General features: G+C 38.3%; 1 protein-coding gene across 1 annotated transcript; it reads right to left on the reverse strand.

The window, feature by feature from the left end:
• Positions 1-18,342: 18,342 nt before the first annotated feature.
• Positions 18,343-18,912, reverse strand: LOC123987909 (jerky protein homolog). The gene has a single exon (XM_046286230.1). The coding sequence runs from the start codon at positions 18,910-18,912 to the stop codon at positions 18,343-18,345; it is 570 nt and encodes a 189-aa protein (XP_046142186.1).
• Positions 18,913-19,123: the final 211 nt, after the last annotated feature.

The following is a 19,123-nucleotide window of genomic DNA, read 5'->3' on the forward strand; positions in this document are numbered from 1 at the left end:
TTCAACGAATGACCTACCTATTTGGTGAACGACTGGTCGGATTAAATTCAGGATCGCTAGTGGTTTACTAGTGGTTTGCTGGTTGAGTGAGTTTGATCGAACTGGACAGAGTGAAACGTAGAGAACAAATGGGTTGGTTGGATGAGCTCTTTCCAAGTGTCGTTGCCAGTCCCCTCTGTGAAGGCTGAGGAGGATGGATTTGTGCTGGGTCGGCCGGTGATTGGAGGACGGGGGGAGGTGCTCATTGGTCGGTCGGGCGCATTCTTTCATGATTTGCGCAGGGCCGTGTGGCGTATAGGGGGCTGAGGGGGGGATGGTTGGGGAAGAGCGTATCCCTTCCCTTGCCTTTCACACCTCACTCCGCGTTAGTGGTATTCTTGGCAAGTGCATAGCTTATGACTATGTTATTAAACATGCTTTAATATAGATTTAATATCAGCTCGAGGGCGATAGGCTGACCATTTAATTGAGTATGATGTAAGGGGAATATTGATTCAAAGCAGTTTCTGCTTATAGTCGTGGAATGGTAATTTGTCAGGATGTAATTATTCATTCAGTCATTCTTTTATTTTCTTTTATCTTCTTCTCTTCTCCTAACTTATTGACCTAGACATGATTGGTAATGGTGTCCTGCTGTTATCTTGTGACGTGTTAGATTCATATTTTATAATAATAATAGTACGCTTGATGTTCTATGCTTGATACTGATCTATCTCACCTTATCGAATTCGCTGGTTAATTATTCGGTTTAACCGATCAATGATATATACTTCGAGCCGACTCGTGCAATTTCTCTGTGCCACATTTGATTAATTGCTCGAAGTTTTATTCAAATCTTGGGGTGGTTGTAAGACATAGGCTGATCTGATTAGATATCTTAATACCATGATGTATGAAAGTTGATCGAACTGACTCATGGTCATGGCACCTAGGTGAATAGTTCCCATCTAGTCTGTGTTTATTCTTATACTTCTTATTCGAACTATTATTTTGTGCTGCTTTTAGCGGGTGGTGGCCCTTCATTTCTTTAAAATGGATAATCAACTTTATGATAGTATTTAGACGGGCTGTTACTTCATATTGTTTTCAGTTCTATCTTATTTAATTGCGTGAGCACTGCTGAAGTCATTCTAGTTGGTATGGTTTGCGCGGAACGGGCACCTTTTATACCCATAGCTTGATATTGCTTGTCTTATATATTGACCACTTCAATATCCTTCAGTATCTCTGGATATGTAATGGCCTGGTACTTGACTTTGGATTTCAGGCTCATAAATTTGGTTCGCTGGTCGTGTCGAGTGGGTCCTTTCAGCTGGTCCCATTAATTCTACACTGCTTTCACTAAATCCATTTGGATTTGTTATAATTTCATAAACATTTCACGCAATTGGTTAACCTGATATTATTTAATTTATTTCTTTCATTTCTTTTACTTTATCCCAGCTTCATTTAGCCACCTTAATTTGAATTTTGACAAGATACCATTACCCTGTTCTAATTAGTCCCATACTTTAATCTATTCCTGAAAATCATCTGATCTCACTTCGAGTCAGTCAGGTAGTGTTGAATCTGACGCGCAATTTAACTTGATTTAATCTTAATATAATACTGCTGTTATTCTGATTTCGGCTTGAGTGGAATGAGGGGTGGGATTTGATTGTGATTATGATGATTCAATCTTCGCTCCTCTTACATTTTGTGCTGAATTCGAATTCGATTTTGATATTGACGATCATTCCATTCTTAGTTGCTTCAGATACCTGGATTCTGGCCTTCTCATGATCCCTATATTTAATCGACTAATTATAGGATTACATTTCTATTGCAATCTAATCCCAATCTACTTAATGTTATTTCTATTTAACAACTTTAATGGTGAACGAGATTGGGTGCTGGCTATGATTTACCTAATCTTAAATTTATTTTAGGATTGCTTGACGCTCAATCCTGACTTGATTTAATTGATTGACCTCAATCTCCATTCTTAATGGTAATATATTCTTTGAGCGATATTGATACCGATCTTATTTGAGTTTGGTTTGATTTGGATTTATTGAGTATGATCCCTGTCTCAATTTTGCCGGCCCGATTCTAGTTCCTATCCTTTTATTTTTTCTTTTCTTATTCTTACTTAACTTACCTGCTCTTAAGCCTGCTTCATCTCGTTGGTTCTTTTCTGTTCGTTTACCCTGCATAACTCCAGTGTTGGTGTAGGTATACAGTGTGGCCACTTGCGTCGCGATGCCGGCAAACTGTTGTCGTCATTGCTTCTCATGGAAGTTTGCTTCCCTAGTGGTAGATAATTTGGCTATTTCTTTGAATGTCTGATTGAACTGTGCAATTTGTTTGATATCGGGTGGTTGACGCTATAAGCTATAACTGTTTATTGTTGTCACCTTGCCTGTTGTCATCACCTTGCCCTTTACCTTGCCACTCTGCTTTAATTAAATACTTATTTACTGTATTGTATGGTGTGCCGGTACGTCCGGTTATATTATTTTAAAATAGAACTATTCGATCTCTTTAAGTTTGAATTTTGAATTCCGGCGGCCGGGCTTAAAGCCACAGGGCTATTGATGATGGAATTTGTGTTCCAGATTTGAATTATAAATTTTATTATAATTTTCGATTGAAATTTCGTAATTTTGGAGTCGGGGCTGGGTATTACGGATTGGAACCTATGATTTCGGACATCAGTTGTTAATCATTTTATCATGCTTACGCTTGAGACTGGGCTTATGCTACTGATTTGTCATGTATAATTCATAATTTGCCCTGCTAGTCAACTCATACACTCGCGTATATGTGGCTGAGTGCAGTTGTTTGGTTTCACTCTGACCTTGATTATGTTTCCGTATTCTTCTGATTTTGGTCTACCTTTTGATCTGAATTTGCTGCAGTTTATAGTGTAAGTGTGAGGCTGTATTTGATTGAGGCTCGGGTTTGATTTGATTTGAGCATGATTCTGGTCTTCACTTTCATTTTGATCGGTTGAGACTCGACTTGATTTCGATCCCGGTTTCGCTCTTAGTTCCGATTTAATTCGCGATCCTGATTTCGATTTCGACTCCGATTCGACTCCGATTCTGATTTCGGTTTCGGTTTCGTTTCAGTCCAAAGGTTAATGGCGATCTGATTCTGGTTTCAATTCCGATTTTGATCAAGGGTTCGATTTCGATCTTGATTCCGATTAAATTTTCTTAGGTCTTCATTGTTGTTTTCTGTTGGCATGCGGACCTTGACTCGTCCGCGATATGATAACAAACAGATGGGACGGGTAACTTGCAATTTATTGCCCTATTCTAAAGACGATACAGGGCGGCACGGTATATTGTGGAATGGTTCTTGTCCTTGACTACAGATTTGGGGTACTGCTGTGTCTTGGTTATGGCCCTTGCGACTGATTCCAGATTTTATACAAGCTGCTATTTTTATTTTTATTATTTTATCCTTATCCTATTGTTCAATATTTTATTTATTATGAGCGGATGTTGGGAACTATTGTCCGGCTGCTTATTGTCTGATTATTGAAGGGTTGGTTCTGACCTTCGATCTCTGTAGTGTCCGGCGTGGCTGCTGCACTGCGTCTCTCCTTTTGTAACTCTTCTCCTTTATCTGCACGTGATTGTTAAACAATGGAGTTCCCCCTTCCTCTCTATCCTTGTTAATCCATCATTTTTATCGTTGTTTGTAGCTTAAAGTAATTTCTCTCTCTCTTTTAATTAATGAATGGCTCACTTTGATTTGATTTAATTAATTCTGCTTGATGGATCAACCGTTACTGTAATTTGTATTGTTCATGAGTGGGAATTGCTCATTATTTTCTTCTATAAGTTATTTATGTCTATCATCAATGGTTATGCTTGACTTTGCACAAGCCGTGCCCTGAAAGGTTTTTCTTTCTTGACCTTGAGCTAGGGTGGCTAATGCTTTATCCTACATCAGTTCCTTTCTTTTCTTGGAATTGTATTGCTTCAATATAAAGCGAAGTAAAGCGAAATCTAGAATGGCAAAGATTATGAGGAAGCGATCTTCGGTTCTCGGCATCATGAATGACTTGTCTGTGGGTTGATCTCCTTTACGAATAATTAAATAAAATGAATGCTCTCTTTGCAAATTTCCATTAAATCAATTTCCCTGCCGTATTAAGCTATCTATGAGTATACTTCTTATTTGTTCATCACCTCGGTTTGCTTCGTTTATTATTACTATTGTGCCCGGATTTTATCCTAAGTTATTACAATTAAGCTGCCGTTGCTGATAGGAGTCTCTATTTAAATTTTGAATCTCTTATCTATCTCTTATTTCTTTATTTCTTTACACTGTTATACGTATTTGTAGCGTCTATTTTGCTGCTAAAGGTTTGGTCTTTCGTCTTTCCTTTATTTATTTTTGCGAACAGATTCCGCTTGTTAGGATTGCAATTGGACACGTTTGGCCTCTCCATTTATTTTTTAGTATTAGTATGTTAAGATTTATGATCACCCTGGTACTTTAAGTGACACCTACGGTTTCATGGGGTTTGCTCGTTGACTGTGTATCGCGGGTCATATTTCATCTATTTCATCATCCCTTGCCGATACGACTTTTCGTTCCGGCTGGTATGGTTGTCCGCCCATTGTATGGCAACGTTGGATGAGGGTGAGAGTTGCAGGGCTTGTTTACGGGCGTTATTTCCTTTCCTCTCCTAACTGCTATGTTTGGATTGGCCTGCCGGCGAACAAAGAGGCTTGTGCGTCGGTGCACACGTGTTTTGCTCTTGGGCTCCGCACGTGTTGCGGAATTTGGAAATGTCATAAATGGTTAACGAATGACTTGTGTACTTGTGGGTAAGCTCCAGATGTGTATGTTAAATGATTTCATATATCACTGTGCACCATTGTAAGTACTGAGGCGTGAATATTCGGAGATGATTTCCTTCATATTATGTATCAAAGGTAGGGAATTGTACCTGGGGTAATGTTCGAGCGTCGAACGTTAAAGCTTGAATTTCTAGAAGCTAGATCGCTTCCTTTCGTCTCAGCTGTTCGTTCCGTCGACCTCCGGCGATCTCACTCGCTCCGTTGGCCGACGTACCGAGCCGACTGAGCTGGTAGGCCGGCGGGCGACGGCGGAGACGGGGGGGAAACATAATATAAATATGCCGCCGCATACTTGCGAACGCCTGCTTCTTCTTATACGTCTTCGCGTACTAGTTCTTCTGAATTTCGAACGCGTGTGCTTCGGAACGCAAGAAATGTTTAACATTTCTTTCTGATTAAACTTTATTAACATACAACTACAGAGTCTAAACTTTCTTATTCATAAATTGCGCCCTTTTTCCTATACGAGGTTCGTAAACGGAAGTCTATCGCTTCGGTAAAGGTCGCGCACGGCAAAAAATCGCTTCCGAATCCGTTTTCTAACCCCTTTCCCGGTTAAGGGGCGAAACGATCAAACAGTAAATGTAATGTTCATGGGACGGGTTGCAAGATTGAGTGATTGAATGCATGCGAGAGTTCATGTCTTCCCGGTTATATTCATAAATTGTATTCATTAATTTAGGTATATATTATACATTATATATTTCACCATAAATTGTTTCTCTTTACATGGAATACATAGTAGTACATTCTTGATCTCACTGCTACCTCCTTTAAATTTTAGTGGTGGGTTATAGTAGATAAAGCTAGTAAGCATAGCGATGTTGTATTGTATTTTGAGAATAATTGCTTGCTTGCTGCGATACTTTAAGAGAATACTCGGCTTCTTGTCAACGTTTTGCTGGATTGCGGTTTGCTGTTCACTCAATGTGGCAGAGTTTAGTGTGGTTATGTGCGAGTGATGGACTGGAGTGGTCGATAGCTCATTTTATTATTCTTTCCGTTACCATATTCTTCCAACCAACTGTTTTATTGGTTTACTACAATTATTCGTTCCATCGTTCTACCCGCTCTCTTACATTACTTATCTTATTGTCCTATAGCCTAGATGTTATTTTTGCGTTTATATTCTCTTAACTTTCTTACTCTCTTCTTACGTTACTGTTTTATCTTTTTTTTTTATCGATTTGAGCTGTTATTGACTGGTTTGATGACGCATTGATTTCATTTAGTTCTTGATAGGATTTGGGATCCTGGGTGCGATTGTTCTTATCGAAATGCAAAGTTGCTTCGATTATTTAATATGGTGGTCATAAGGTTGATTTAATTGTTTTATTTGTTTATCTCGCTAATTTTCCTTACTGCCATATTGTACAAGGGGGGTCTGTTTATTATTCTAGTATTCTGGTTATCGTAGTTTCTAGTAATCTTATAATTGTAATCTAAATTTTATATATATTTCATATCTTTTGTAGTTTCAGTATTAACCTTCGATAAACAGATGAATATGTCAAGATTCATGATTGTCCTCTAAAGGGAATAAAATCCGGATATCGCATCACTATGTTTTCTTTATGACATGTATTTTACAGTTGGATTGTTTTTAAAAATCCAAATTTACCGATTTCGCGCGGTAACTGTATGGTAGTCTGGTGCCAAACACTAATAGTTATTAAATTATAATTATTTGACGCATTACACTTCCCTCCTATTCTATTGTTGGTATCATTTTGTTATCATTTGCTCTTTGGATCGTTGATTTCATTGGATGGTAAATGGGTGCTTGCTATGACGGCACCCGTAATGGTATGTGCCCACATAGGATAATGTTTTGATTATCGATGGACCGGCAATCTTTCGTACGCGTACTCATTAGATGTCGGCGACAATAGAGGTGCGTTCTACTTACTTATTTTGTTATCAATTTATTTAGATACTTTTGGTATTATTCTCTTATTAATTATTGTGAGTCCTCCACATTTTGGTATCTTTACGCTTCAGTACATATTGTTTATTTTCATGATTACAATATTTCTGCTAGATCCAACCGCAGAGCTAAATTTAAATTTCAAACGATGGGTTTGCATGGTTTATGGACGTTGCCCGGCGGGTCGTTTTGGTTTCCTATCTTCGTCATTGTATTCATCTGCTATGGCGTGTTTATTTTGGCGTTCTGCAAATGACAGGTGCATGTCCTGGAATGAATAGATTACATTGAACTAATTAGCTAATAATGAATTGCTTACCCTCGTCCGTATATATTGGCTGCGGCACTCTCTGTTGCCTTGGGTCATTAGAGGACTTAATTTTCATTCAGTATGTTCTGTTCTCATTTTCATTGAGTCATGTATATAGTATGCATTATATATTTCACAATAAATTGTTCCACTTCATATTGAATATATAGTATTACATTCTTTACATTACTTGCTACCTCTTTTGGAAATTTTAGTGGTAAAACGTGGTGAATAACTGGAGCAAGCATAGTAGTGTTGTATTATATCTTGAGAATAATTGCTTGCTTGCTCGCGGCAATGCTTCATGAGAATACTCGGTTTCTTGTTGACAGTTCCTGTTTAATGGCGGTTTATTGTCCATTCAATGCAGTGGAGTTTAGTGCAATCTTGTGCAAGTGATGGCGTACTTTATTATTCACTATCCATTATTGTTATATCCCTCCAACCAACTGACTTTTGTCTACTACAACTATTCGTTTTTGTCGTTCTATCACTCTTTACATTACTTATTTTGTTGTTTTTATAGTTGACATTATTGTGCCTATAATATTCACTTTTATATTCCCCTAACTAACCTTCCTATTCTCTCCTTGTTATTGTTAGTTAATATCACCTTTTACGGTAATTTCAGCCATTTTTGACGGGTTCTGATAAACGTGTTGTTTTCATTCGTTTTTCATTCATTTAGTTCTGGATAAGAATTGGGATTTTGGGAGCAATCGCTTTGATTGAAAGGCGAAGAGTTGTCTTGGTTATTTAATTTGCTCTTCACAAATTAATTATTTGCCTGGCTAATGTTTTTTATTACCATATTATACAGGACGGTCTGTTTATTTTTCAGTATTCCGGTTATCGTGATTTCTAGTAATCTTTTTATAATTTCAATTTTTATATATATATTGTTGAGGGGTGCAGTGTCGCCACCTATGAGGCCCTCTCGCCGCGAGGACCAGAGCGTCGATGAACCCTTATGATGTTACGTGTCTTTATTATAACGCTATACATTTCATTTTTCTATAATATTATTAAAGTATTAAAAACGTGCACAAAACAACTGTGTTTGATAATGCTCTCCCACAAACCCTAACAGGTTATGGGCCCAGAGTAACGAAAAACTTCCAATGAAACGAAGTAAGTTTAATTTTTTTTTTTGAGGTTAAGATTTCCACGTGCACGATGCGAAAATTATAAAAATGTCTCCCGGCGAATATAAAATTGAATTGTTATCGAGAGATAATTATGAATCATGGGCTATTCATATGAAAGCAATCCTGAGAAAGAAAAAGCTATGGAAATATGTAGATGGCTCGTTACCTAAACCGGAAGGAACCGCCGAAATCACGCGATTCTCGACGCATGGATAGAGAAAGATGATGACGCTAGGGCAGAAATAGAATGGCTATCGCACCATCGCACGTGAAATTAGTAAAGAATGTGAAACATCATGCCAAACATGGAATAAAGTTAAGGAAACCTATCAGTCCGCAGAGACCGGCAAAGAAAGCTATGCTGCTAAAACAATTAATTACGACAAAATTGGACGAAGATGGCGACGTAAGGTTACACTACGACAATTTTTTGATGTGGTTGATAAACTAGAGGACATGGAAATTTCTATTAACGATGATTTACTGGCCATAATGTTACTGTATAGTTTACCAAAAATTACGAGAATTTTAGGTGCGCAATTGAATCTCGCGATCAACTTCCAGCACCAAATACCTTAAGAATTAAGATAATTGAAGAAGGTGATGCACGCAAGGAAAATCCCTCAACTTGCGATGTCCCCAATGCAAATGCAGTTTCTAATAAGGTACCACCAAAGGGTTATCAATCAGGGTATCAAGGAAAGCCAAGATATTCCTATCGAAATTATCAAACCAACTCTTATCAACATGGCCAATATAGCCAAAATGCTACAAATGTAATAAGGTAGGTCATAAATCATTCGAATGTAGATCTAAGGATAGACCTACGAAGAATAGACACAATAATGATATAGCAATGTTGACTACAGTAAATAGTATAGGTTGCGGAAAAGATTCATGGTGATGCCTCGATAGTGGGAGCACAAGTCATTTTTGCAACAACCCAGATAAGTTAACAGATATGACAATTTGCAGGTCAGAGTATTTGAAATTAGCAAATGGTGATTCAGTAAGCGTAACAGCTAAAGGAATGGCTCAAATAAAGATAAGGAATAAATATGTCAATAATGCTAAAGTCAATGATGTTTTATGCGCACCACAGTGAGTATGAATTTGCTATCCGTGGGAAAGATAAACAAGTAAAATTTAGAAGTATGATTTCAAAGAGATAAAGCATTGATATTAAACCAAAATGGCCGTGTTGTATTGAGAGCACAGAGAATTGGTGATTTATATTATATAGTTAGTGATAATAAGAAGAGGTACACCAAATCCGAGAACAACAGAGCGATATTGAAATCTGGCACCGAAAATTGGGACATTTGAATCCAAGAGACATGTTAGAATTGGAAAAACGAGGTATAATACCGAATTTGAAGGACAAAAGCCATAATCTGAATTGTGATGTATGCCTGAGAAGTAAGCTGACCAATTTACCATTTCCTAAAGAATCTAATCGATCATCCAAACTATTAGAGATCATTCACTCTGACGTGTGCGGCCCAATGAGAGTCGAATCCCTCGGGAAATCAAGATATTTTGACGCTTACGGACGACTATTCAAGATATACAGAAGTCTATTTTTTGAAACACAAAAGTGAAGTATTCCAAAGGTTTAAGGATTTCAAGTCAAAAGCTGAAAATTTAACTGGCCACAGAATTAGTATTTACAAAGTGACAATGGGAAAGAATATATTAACAAGCATTGACGAATATCTGAGGTGAATGGCATCAGTGCAGAATCACGACACCATATTGCCACAAACAGAATGGCGTCAGTGAAAGGAAGAACAGGACATTAGTAGAGATGAAGTAGATGCATGCTAATGCAATCCAATCAACCTCCAACATTTTGGGCAGAAGCAATCAACACAGCCAATTATATCAGAAATCGGTGCCCAACAGCGAGTTTAAACGGAAGATACCGTTCGAATTATGGTTTAATAAGTTGCCAAATACGATGCATTTTAAGGAATTTGGGCTTGTCGGATATGCTATGAGAACAACGAATAATGGAAATTTGACCCAAGAGCCGATAGTGTATATTCGTTGGATACAGCGACGAAATTAAGGCCTATAAGGTATGGTTGATTAACAAGAGGAATTCGAATTTGCTAGAAATGTCAGATTCATAAATGCGATGATGAAATGATAATGATTACGGGGAATTTATTCTGAGGAAGATTCAAATACTGAAGCAGGATCAAAAGATGCATCAGGTTTTTAGAGATAATGAAACGGAGAGGAAATAATCCTGTAGAAGAGGATGGTGAAACCGATGAAACCATGCCGTGGAACATCCAGAAACCTCAAAGAGGCCCCTGGACGCCCAAGAATCCATCGTACAGGGTTAAGGGGAGACCCCGGAAACTATATAATGAATTCATCCAAAGAGAAAGTGATGAAACAAATTTCACTGAAACCGGATTCGTATGTGCAACCGAGTTTAGAGTTGAAGAGGTATGAAAATCCAGATGTCAATGGATGGCTAGAGGCTATGAGTTCAGAAATTAAATCCATAATCAAGACTAACGCCTGGGAAATAGTAAGCCGACCAGCAAACCAAAACGTAATAGGCAGCCGATTTGTACTTACACTAAAAAGAGATTCAGAGGGCAGACCCGAGAGGAAGAAGGCAAGAATAGTTGCCAAGGGTTTGCACAGAGATATGGCGTGGACTTCAACGAGACCTCCTCACCGGTAAGTCGTATGAGTTCGATTAGACTAATAATGTCTTTAGCTTCCAGGTTCAATATGAAAATAAATCAAATTGATATAACAACAGCCTATTTAAATGGAACACTGAATGAAGATATTTTTATGGAAGTTCCAAAGCATTTTAGAACAGGGCTTGAGCATTTAATTGAATAGAGAACAGAGAAGAGTGAAATTAAAGAAGCAGCTAAGAAGATGTTGACAGATTTGAACAAGGGAGACCGCGTGTGGTTATTTAAGGAAGGCCTTATACGGCCTGAAACAGGCCGGCCGACAATGGTCTTCAGGTACTCAGCGGAAATTACTGGACTATGGTCTCAGGCAATCCAGGCATGATCCTTGCGTATTTTTTCGCCAGTAAGTCAGGCAGCTTAATGATCGTTTGTGTCCTATGTGATGACATCTTAATCTGTTGCCAAGATAACGACAAGATAACTAAACTGAGAGAATATCTTCAAAATTACTTCGAATATCTACAAAATATCTTCAAGATTACTATCTTGGAGAAATTTCAAACTGCTTAGGTGCTGAATTTCAACAAGAAGGAATACAATTGTTATGAAGCAGTCAAATCATATTCAGAATTTATTAGAGAAGTTCTACATGAGCGCTGCAAATCCGTGCCAAACGCCGATGATTACTGGGATCGAGATTAGAAAAGGCAACAGAATGTGATGGCAAACCCTACCAAGAATTGATTGGTGGTTTGATGTATCTGGCCGTTGTTACAAGGCCTGATATTGCTCATTACTGTCGGCGTACTAAGTCAGTAGAAATGATTGCCACAATGAAGAGCACTGGACAGCTGCGAATCGCGTCCTGCGCTATTTAAAGGCTACAAAGGATATTTGTTTGGTGTTTGGGGCAAACAATGATGCACTAATGGGATATGCAGACGCTGACTATGCAAACGACATGACTGACCGTAAGTCCTATACGGGCTACTTTTCTCTCTTGGAGGATGTGCTATATCATGGGAGTCACGAAAGCAAAAAAACAGTAGCCACATCGTCCGCGGAGGCCAGAATACATTGCACTATCCGAAGCTGCCAAGGAGTCATTATATTTAAGTGACTTTTTTACTAGAATTAGGATTGGATAACCTGGCGAGCAAGCTAATATATAATGACAACAAGAGTGCTCAATTAATAGCAAGTGGTGGTGGACGGCATGGCAGAACCAAACATATTGATGTTAAGTATCATTTCTGAGAAATCTGGTGCAAGAGAGATCCATCATTATCCAATAATTGATCGACACAAGAAATGGTCGCGGATATTTTTGACCAAGAGTTTACCCAGGGCAAGACATCAGGAGCTTACTGCGGCCATGGGGTTGTCGTATTGAGGGGGAGTGTTGAGGGGTGCAGTGTCGCCACCATGAGGCCCTCTCGCCGCGAGGACCCGAGCGTCGATGAACCCTTATGATGTAGTTACGTGTCTTTATTATAACGCTATACATTTCATTTTTCTATAATATTATTAAAGTATTAAAACATGCACAAAACAACTGTGTTTGACAATGCTCTCCCACAAACCCTAACATATATTTATATCTTGTAATTTAGTATTGATCTTGAGAAATATGTAAATAAGTTAAGGATTTACGATTACGCTTATTTCATTGCCTAGAATGAATGAAATTCGGATATTGCATCACGATGTCTTCTTTTATGACACTTATTTGAGAGTTGGATTGGTTTAAATTCAAATTCATTGATTTCGCGCGCCCGACTATATGGTGATTTGGTGTATCGTGAATGTAAGCCTATGAAATTAAGATGAGCGCATTTACACTCCTCTCTATTATTTCTATTGTTGGTAACATTTTGTTGTCATTTGCTCTTTGGGTGATCGATTTCATTGTGTGGTGGGCAAATGTCTGCTATGACAGCGCTTCGTAATGGCATGGGTCTACATGGAATAATGTTTCGATTATCGATGGATCGTCAATCGTTTTGTATGTCTGCTCGTCAGATGTCGCGACTATGGAGGTACGTTTACTTCCTTTTGTTACCAAACTGATCTTAAATACTTCAGGGGTTATTCTTTATTCATATTTGCGCACTTACTTATTTGGTTTCGTGTTTAATGGTGCCTTTGTGAAATTAATCACAAGGTTAATTCAGGTTTCAAACAATAGTCTTGAGTATTGCCTTGCAGATTTGCCCCGGTCTCTTATCTTGTTCATTGTTATACTCATCGGTTATGTATGTGTATGTTTATTTCTAATTTTTGCAAATGATAAGTGTTATGGTTGTGAATGGGATGAATTGCATGGGATTGAGCTATTTAATTATGAAATCATTATATCCTATAGTAAATTTAATTTATCCCCGTTGCTATGTGCGAACTGATACACGCTGTTGCATTGTATTATGTTATGCTATGTTATGGCATATGTCCTTTAATTGGTCATTATATTTTGTATATTCTCTTTATTTTGTTTTCTTTCCTATGTATGACTGTATATTTGTACATTTGGCGGCGCAATGGTGGCCACGCGATAAGCATGTTTCGACGGTTCTTTCTGGAGGACGGTATGACTGTTGGTGTTTCTTGGGAGCTAGTCTACATGTTTATGCTGGGTTCACGGATACTTATTCTTCTCGTGGCTAGTTTACATGCTTTCTTTATTGAATTCAATTTAGGCATGTGGGCAGGAATGTGATGGTTACTGACTATTGGGGCTTTATCAGGGGCTGGTGTGAGTGTGTGTGTGAAGGATGCATGGAACGAGCCATCGAGGATTGCAGCCTATGAAGACTGGGCACAGTCACCGGGGAAAGGACTCACCCCGGGACCTGGCTGTGCTGAAGAAAAATGCCTGTCCCGGTAGGGGTCAGGTGGGAGAATGACCTCAGGGATAAAGCACATCTTCAGCAATCCTACAAGGTGGACCAAGACATGGCACGGTCAACGGGAGGCAAGATGTCCCGGTCCTGGCCGTGGTCGAAGAGGAACCCCTGTCCTGGCAAAATGCTAGGCAGGCGAAGAGGTGGCGCGGTCACGCCGGGATGGTGCGATCCTTGAGGATGTCCCCCCGGTGCCGATCGTTGCTGAAGAAAAATGGCCTGTCCTCGTGGAAGGTCAGGTGGGAGAGATGACCTCAGGGATAATGCACATCTTCAGCATCCTACAAGGTGGACCAAGACATGGCACGGTCAACAGGAGGCTAGATGTCCGGTGTCCTGATCGTGGCCGAAGAAAAATCCTGTGCCTTACCGTACAGGTTGAAATGTCCTACCGCTTGATCGGAGGTGTAACGGCGTGGATCTCAATCCCTATAGCTTGATATGCGCATGGCGGATTGAGGGTGGACGAAAGCGTCATGAAGCTAGGGAGCCGAAGCGCCGTTGCGGCTATCGCTGTGTTCATGTGGGATATCCTCAAAGGATGAAACGGTTCCGGCGGCCTCAGGGAGAGGTTTTTATTGGGTAGTGTATCAGGCCTTCTGGGCTGTGACCTCATCGTTTTGTGCCCACCCTTTAGGGTATGGCTGTCAGGTTGCCCCTTCTGGGTTGCCTCTTTGGGTTTGCCCCCACCAATGGGCGCCAGGCCCCCCCCCTTCAGGGGATACGAGTCCCACACTGCCCGGGCCCCCCTCCAGCCGAATAGAGTGAAAGGGGGACACCCGCGCGTGCGCAAATGCATTTCCTCTCCTGGATAATTTAAAAAAAAAAAAAAAGGTGTTAGGTTAGGTTAGGTTCCACGGACCTGATTCTTCTTTTATTTGTTTATATCACAGTATATTGTGCTGGTTATTTTGCTTACACATTACACTTTACACTTTCTTTATTTTCTTGATTTCTTAATTTATAATTTATAATTTCACAGTCTTTTTCAACTGTTGGCTCCCTTCAATATTCATTCATTACTTATTGTTTATTTATTTATTTTCATTTTGATTGATCAAGGCCAGTAGATTTGATTTATTGTTCTTTCTGTGATGATGAATGGTTTTGTCTGTGCAAATGTCTATTCATAATTTATTCACAATTGATTGATAGTGGTTGAATGTTTCATATCAGACTTACTTGTTCGATTGTACAATGATGTGGTGTTTAATTTAGCTACGCTCTTTATATTTGATTTGATTTTGTTGTTTCATTTATTCTATCTTGATACCTCCTATGGTGATCAGTTTCTACTTTCTACTGTCTAGTTTCTATTTGAATTACGCAGTTAATGATGATTTGTTTGTTGCTTTAGTTATTATCTTGATATGTCATTTAATAATCGGTTCTTCTTGCATTTGCAGTGACATGATCATTTATTATTTATCATTTACAATCTGACTTATAATCTACTTTGATTAAGAAATAGGGTAATTGGGATGATAATCTTTACGGTTATGGTATACGTTCAGTTCAATTTCTGTATTTTGTATTCTATTTCATTACATTACATTTCATATTCTTTACATTATATCTGTATCTCTTTCTTTACATTATATTCATTTTCTTCACATTACATTACACTACATTACATTACATTGCATTGCACTGCTTTACATTACATTACATTGCATTACACTGTTTTACGTTACATTACATTATTTTACATTATGTTGCTGGATTACGGCCTTCAATTTATAATTTATGTCTGATTATTTACCTCATTCTTCTTTAATATCTTTAATTAACTACTTTACTGTTCTGTCGCTCATTCTTTCATTCTCTCATTTGTTCTTCACTCTGAATTGAATGAATTAAAGTAATTGATATGATGTAGCTTATTTTGATCTTCATGATGGCACGGAGTGTCGTGGATGGTATTAATATGTTTAATGTACTTATTTATGGTTTCCTCCATTCGGTTTATATTTTCATACTTTATCTGTGCCACGCCATCACTGTTTATCGCTATTTTATTTTATTTCATTATCGCCTTCATGATTTCTTGATTCTTGATTTGTTGCTGTACGTCCTTGATATTCCTTGGACATTTTCATATTATTCTCATTCTTCTTTAATATTCTTTAATTCAACTCATGCACGACGTCTCTCTCTGGTAATTGTAGGTTCTTTCTGATGATGTGACGGTGTGCTGTTTCCTGTAAAATTAATATCCATGTCATCAGGATGGGCTATTCCTGCTATTTTATAGTATGTTATTATCTACCCTGTTTCCTTCTTTTCTTCCCTTTTTCATTTTCAGTTGCAATTCAGCTCTCTTAACTGCTAATTTGCTTCTTTAACAAGTCCTTGCATACTGGTTTGACACTTGGTGGCTCTGACACTTTAGGGTTATGTTTCTGTAAATAATTTGTCATCCGTCATCTCATCTCTGAATTGACTTTTCTATGGCCTATTCTACTTTACGTTTATTTTATTTCATTATTTTTCTTATTGCTTTGTATTTGTATTTTATCTGTATTTTATTTTAAATTTAGTTATTTGGATGATTCAACCTTCTTGGTGGGCCTGCATAATTCATGTACTTATAATTATGGTTTGATCGATTATAAGTATTGTCTTATATATTTCATTTATCTTACACATTTATTTGTTAATTTTCATTCCTCCTCGACCTTGTACACTCAGTCCCATCAAAGTTGTCGCAGTGAAGTTGGCTACAAATTCACTACGCATTCACGCAGCGTTGGTGAGCCGATTTGTAGCCAACTTCACTGCGACAACTTCGATGGGACTCAGTGTACATCCTTGTCAAGGCCTTCGAGGTTCCGAGGATTTCTCATGCAGGGATGTGCAGGCAAGAGTTTGAGGCGAATTCAATTCTTTCTAAACGGCACGGCAGTATAATGTTTAAATTTTGCGATTTTCTTGATCGCGTTGTTATATTATTTATTATTTATTCATTATGTCATGCATTATGCTGGGCTCACATCCTATTCCTTCCCTGTTAATTGATCTAATCTTATTTTGATTTGATTATTTTATTTTATTTGTTATTTTATCCCGTAAATTAGTATTAGTGAATACAGTAATGCTTCGAAATAAGCAAGTGGTCTCTGCTTCGAAATAAGCAACTCGCTATCCCCTCTTCTTTGTTTGAAGTCTCCCGCAAAGTGAGAGGTACGAGAAACGAGTGAGAGGTCCATAAAAGCGCGAAGCCGATGTTGACTGAGCAGTGACAGCGGTTAGTAATAGAAGGATGGAATATATATAATGCTTTCTCAGTCTGGTATAACAATTTGCTTCGAATAAAGAACTCGCTCCGGATGATACTGACATAGTGGGGTATGTATTAACTGTGAGTAACAACAATATACAAAATATACGAATGTACAAAATGTACAAAATATACAAAACTCCTTGTCCATGCGCCAGTGAAGAAGCTGATGTCCTGTAAAAAAATTGTAATTAACTTTTGAGTAGATTTAGTTTCTGTTTTTCTACTATTATTTGACAAAATCTTTTCTTACCTTATATTAGTCTTTTCACGGTTGGCTTTCTGTTGTACGTAGCGGTTCTTTTTCTAAAATGGTTTTAAGAGCCTCCCCCACGATTAACGTTGCGTTGTTATCGTTAGCATACTCCTTAATAATATTTTCAAGTATGATTAAATCCCTCTTTTTTTTTGAATTCTATCTGCCTCAGTTGTTTGTATTTCTTCTGTAGTATCATGTTCTTTCTCTTTTTCTTCTTCTTCATTTCCATCTCTTTCTATTTCCATCGCCGTACTGTCATCTTCATAATTAATTGTCTCCTGTTCATCCAAATGTGTTAGTACGGTGTTTAATTCTTCGCTGTCGTTGTTTCGCCCGTAAGAGTATTAATAATATCTGTCATTTCTGAATGTATGGAAGTGTCGCATACATCGATTTCTCCTGATTCCCTGCAGAAAATTTTGTTCCAACTTGCTTTTAGATTGGCAGATGTAATATCCGTCCATGATTCCGCCACTAAATTTATGCATTCTTTAATATTAAATTTATGATAAAACTCCTGCATTCCTTGATCATATTGTAAAACTCGGCGTAACATCTTATGTCTATAACCTTTTTTAAATTTGGCAATGACGCCTTGGTCCATGGGTTGTATCAGGGCTGTCGTATTGGGGGGGTAGATAAATAATTTCAAAATGTTCATCTACTTGGGGTGTAATATTTTTATGGCTGGAGCAGTTGTCCACCAACAGAATTACTTTCCCTAACATACCGCGTTCTGTTTTATACATTTGTACGCTAGGTTTGAAATGCTCCTCGTACCAGCAATTAAAAATTTCTCGCGTCATCCACGCTTGACGCTGTGCTTTGTATACCACTGGCAAATTTCCGCAGTTTTTCAAAGCTCATGGATTTTGGAATTTATGAATAAAAATCGGGGCCAATTTATGTGTACCAGTTGCATTACTACACAAACCAATGGACACCCTATCCTTTTTTAATTTTCTGCCTTCCAATTTACTTTCTGCTTTATGAGGCTCTTCGAAGGAATAGTTTCCATAGAAGGCCTGCTTCGTCCATATTAAATATTAAATTTAAATTTAAATCCTCTTCCTCGATTTTTTCATTAAATATCTTTATAAAATTTCGCGCACCATCTTCGTCAGCACTTGCTTTTTCGCCATGAGCATGGGCTGAGTGGATCGCATAGCGTTGTTTAAATTTCCACAACCAGCCCCTGCTTCCAGCATATGATGTTCCTCCCTGCACATCCAATATTTCGCGGGCCTTTTCCAGCAACAGCAAATCTGTTATGGGGTTTCCCATCGCTCGTTGTTGAACGAACCATGCATAGAATCCCTCTTCTAAATCTTCAATCGAAGATCGTCTTCGATTTTTGTGTTGCAATACACGGCCCCCTCGGGTCCCAAAACTGGATAGGAGTCTACAGTCACGACGAATCCGATGAATCACATCCTGCGATACTCCATATTCTCGACAAAGTGCTTTCACCGTAATTCCCTTCTGTAATTCTTCGGCAATTTGCATCTTCTGCTCCACCGATAGAAAAACTCTTTTCTTTTTTTGAATTTCGGCCATGCTTACAAAAAACTTCACTCCAACTCTTGACACTAACGATTTTCACTTTCTGTACTAGTCCTGCAACGATTGTCTAAAGACTGACCAAAGCCGGAACGGTGTGAATTTTATGCACCGATTCAAGTACAGATTCTTGGGTTTTTCCGGAAAAGTCATGACGTGCCTGCATGAAAGGACAAGAAACCTTCAGGTACCTACAGGGCCGCATCTT

Source organism: Osmia bicornis, chromosome 6 (assembly GCF_907164935.1).
Source record: "Osmia bicornis bicornis chromosome 6, iOsmBic2.1, whole genome shotgun sequence".
Taxonomy (NCBI): Eukaryota; Metazoa; Arthropoda; class Insecta; order Hymenoptera; family Megachilidae; genus Osmia; species Osmia bicornis.

Excerpts from the sequence above, each read along its gene's own strand:
- LOC123987909 (XM_046286230.1), bottom strand. The coding sequence starts at position 18,912 with ATGGCCGAAATTCAAAAAAAGAAAAGAGTTTTTCTATCGGTGGAGCAG.